General features: G+C 59.5%; 1 protein-coding gene across 1 annotated transcript; it reads left to right on the forward strand.

Annotated features, from left to right (window-relative positions):
• Positions 1-1,367: 1,367 nt before the first annotated feature.
• On the forward strand, positions 1,368-3,664 carry SPRG_13886 (hypothetical protein; the record flags this gene model as incomplete). Its single annotated transcript, XM_012352914.1, has 15 exons — positions 1,368-1,439; positions 1,507-1,739; positions 1,787-1,956; positions 2,007-2,143; positions 2,188-2,263; positions 2,308-2,381; positions 2,431-2,530; positions 2,590-2,657; positions 2,707-2,811; positions 2,863-2,931; positions 2,976-3,026; positions 3,073-3,209; positions 3,260-3,293; positions 3,354-3,585; positions 3,642-3,664. 15 exons carry the CDS (start codon positions 1,368-1,370, stop codon positions 3,662-3,664), a joined length of 1,581 nt encoding a protein of 526 aa, XP_012208304.1.
• Between the last annotated feature and the right edge of the window lie 119 nt (positions 3,665-3,783).

Here is a 3,783-nt window from a genome sequence, read left to right on the forward strand (position 1 = left end):
TACAAAAAGCGCTCGATTTTTCGCGTCGGCCAATCACACGCGAGCGTACCGAATCCATGGCGCCAACGACTTGGAAATCGGCGGCCGAGACATGGTCGTCGTCCGGCGCCGGAAACGAGAGCGGCTCGATGGTCATCAGCAGCATCGGCGGGGTGTCCGAGTCGGTCTCGGACGCAGTCGCCGAGGCGATCGGCGAAAGATCGAGGGCTCGCTTCGCGGCGACGCAGGCCCGGCAGACGACACCGTGGTCGCTGTGAAAGCTGCAGTGCTTGCACACGGGCGCGTGGCAGTCGGCGCAGTGCGCATGGCGCCGCCACGGCAAATGCACGCGGCTGCACGGCGCAACGTCGGCGCTCCACTCGAACGCAAGGCGCACGCCGCCGTGGCCGTGCGCAAAAGGAAAGAAGCCTTCGGTAGCACCTACGCATAGAGATTGCGTGTGGCATCCCTAAGACAAGAGAGCTTGCATGTACCGGTGGTGGTGTTGGTGTCGAGCGAGCAAAGCGGGATCGACGTTGTTCCAAAGACGTCGTACCCACTGCACATGCACGCAGCCGCGTCTTTGATGTGCACGGTGATGCTGATGGTGTCGACAGGCGGAAGAAACTCGACGGCGGCGCTCCATTGAGCAACGTTCTTGGACTTGAGTGTCTCGCGCTGGGCACCACAGACGAGGCGGAGCTTGGTCGAGACGACCGTGGCGGCAAACTGGTCGAGGTCCACCGCGAGCACGGTGACGACAAGCGAGTTGGTTTGCGAGAGCGGCTGCATGCTGAGGATGAAGAGGATCAAAGGAAGAGATGCAATATGTAGAGTGCGGTGAAGTGGGAAAAGCCATCTCAAGGTCGACGGGTGCATGGGAAAAGCGGCGTCGACCGATCGCTTTTTCCCGCTGCACCGCACTCTACTTATTGTATTGCTTTCGTTGATTGTCTTCATCCTCATGAGCTTGTCGAGGGCGATGCGAGCCGCCTCTCGGTTCAACAACGTCAACAAACACCACCGCATCCGCTTGTTTGCGAGAGCGGCTGCATTTAATACCTAGTTTATTAGTACGCTCTATTGTATCTTTCATCGTGGTAGAGTGCCTTAGCACCATGGGTGCTATCGGAGTTGAGTACTTGGTAGCGACAGTCGTTGTTGCGACGTCGAGGACAACCGGGTCGGCGATGCGGTGATCTTGTTTATCCGGACATCCGGATATGGCGGTTGCTGATTGGTGCGTTTTTTCTCGACGGAGCCACGGCCATGCAATGCAATTGAAAATGGTCTGCTATACTTGCACTTTGTATGTTGCATTCTTGTTTTTGTATTAAAATATAATTCGATTCAATAAAAGGGCACCCGAGGTCCATTTTGTGGTGAAGATGGCAGGCCTACCGCCGCTGGATGCGACGTCCGTGATCGCGACCGCCAAGACCTTGATCATCTCCAGCAACGTACGCGCCTCCTCTGCATGCTCCTCGCCTCGCTACGTGGGCTCATGCCATGCTTCCTCTACGATAGTACCTCCAGGTCGACAGCGCGCGTGCAACGGTACCCTACATGCCTGTCGTCTCGGCTCATCCGCCCTGTACAGGCTTTTCGACGCTGGAGCAGTATGCACAAGACACGTCCTCGATCGGGCTCTGGCTCGCGTTCGCCGAGCTCGAGATGGAGTTGCGGCAGTTCAAGCAAGCGACCAAGGTCTTTGAACTCGCCGTGACCAAGTGGCCCGGCAGCTTTGACCTGTGGAAGCGGTAGAACGATGCGTCAACCCGAGCCTGCTCAGCGCAACTGTATGTAGGTATATTGGCTTTTGCCTCGAGCGCGAAAAGTTTAGCAACGCCAAGAAGCTCGTGCTCCGCGCCCTCGATACGATCCACGGGGAGGCCGAGCAAGCGGCCTTGTGGGGCCTCCTCGAAGCCTGCACCGCGACGCAAGGCGACGTGGCGGCGCTTCGCAGCCAGCGCATCGGTATGTCGACGACGTTCCATATCCAGGGTCCTCATAACGTCTTGTTGCAGCCGACACCGCATCGGCGTCTGCGCCTGCGCCTACTGCGCCCACGACTGCTGCCGCGCCGACCGCGCCCGTGGTTGCGACAACGGCCGCCGAGCCCGAGATTGTCGTCCAAGTCGACGCCGCCAAGCCAACGACGCCGGTATGTCTCCGCCCTCTCTGTGCTTACACCCTCATGAGGTCCAGGCCGTGCCGCACTTTAAAGACATTCCGATGGCGCTGCCCGTGATTCCCGACTGCAAGTACCTTCTCTTCGACCCTGGTACGTTGCCCTCGCTCCGCCGCATGCTCAGGATGTTGTTGCAGTCGACTTGGCCGTCACCGTGCCCACGCCCGTGCTGCAGATGCTGTCCGAGCTCCTTCGCGACAACAACGAACATGTAAGCTCCATCTCTCTTGTAGCCGAAGCGTTGCTGAGGCGTGCCATAGATCTTTAGCACGGTCTTCGACATGGCGACAGCGCAGCGCAAGCAAGACGTGGCGACCTTGTACCGCTGGCAGGATCTGATTTGCATGCAAATGAAAGAAGGTACAGCGAGGAACTCCCTTCTTGCGACGACGTATCTCATTTGATTGTGTATGGTGTAGGCGCCGACTTGTTTCAGCGCCACCACGCCGAGAACGAAAAGGGTGATGCTGCGTCGCGCGATGCCTTTGTACGTCTTTGGAGGGACTCTATCGGGGGATTCCCTCACCATCATGTAGTTTGCACAGCAGCGTCTCGAGTTTACCAAGCGCTGCACGATGGCGCAAAAGCAGTTTGTCGACATTCAAGGCATGACGCGCAAGACGATGCTGTCGACGCAGCAGGTGTCATCGCTCGAACAATAAGGTTGGGCGTGTCTCATCCTCGACGACTAGCGCGCGCTCCAAGAGCTTCGCATTCCGCTCATGGTCGTCACGACCGACCACGATATGATTGCGCAGCAGGTATCAATGTATCAAGCAGACACGAAAGTGCAACAAGTTCTTAGCGCAAAATGACGCACTTGATTCTCGAAGCGGAAGCCGTGTGGCGCACGCAGGTAGCCTGATGCATTTCCAACGTAGCTCACTGGACGATGCGAGTAGCACCCGCGGGCGACACCGACACCGGCACCGACGCCCAAGCCGACGCCAGCACCGTCGAGCTACGACCGCTACTCGCGCGAATCGTCGTCGAGCAGGCCCGACGAGTCGCGCTTCCATCGGCAGCCCGAAGAGTCGCGGTGCGTCGTCTGCAGTGTGTGTGGTCGTGGCTCATACAGCACGTCGATAGGTTTCATCCGCGCCGCGCCGACCCGCCGCCCATGGTACGTGAATATATCAAAGTGTCAATCTATCAAGAAGGCTCACACAGAAACGTTGTGCAGCGTGCGCCGCACCCGTCGACGTACAACAAGCCAGTGCACCACGCGCCTCGGTCCAACGACTATGCGCGCCATGACGCACCGCGCCACGACCCGTACGCGCGTGCCCCGGACGTGCCCCGCCAAGAGCCGGCGTATGGTCGGTCGGATGCGTATGGTCGTCACGACGTGCCCCGGTACAGCAACACCACCAACGAGTACCCGCCGCGGCAGGAAATGTCGCGTCCCGAGTATGGTGGTCGCCAGGATGCATACCCAGGTCGTCCGCAGCAGGACTATGGCCGGTCGCAGGACCCTCGGCATGCTCATCCTGATGCGTACCCACCCCGGCAGCAGCAGCAGGAGTATGGGCGGCAGGAACCACCACCCGCATACCCGTCTCGGCAGGAGTACGGGCGCCAGGAGCCGCCTCGGCAACAAGAGCCGTACCGGC

The sequence above is a fragment of the Saprolegnia parasitica genome (assembly GCF_000151545.1).
Source record: "Saprolegnia parasitica CBS 223.65 unplaced genomic scaffold supercont2.110, whole genome shotgun sequence".
Classification (NCBI taxonomy): Eukaryota; Oomycota; class Saprolegniomycetes; order Saprolegniales; family Saprolegniaceae; genus Saprolegnia; species Saprolegnia parasitica.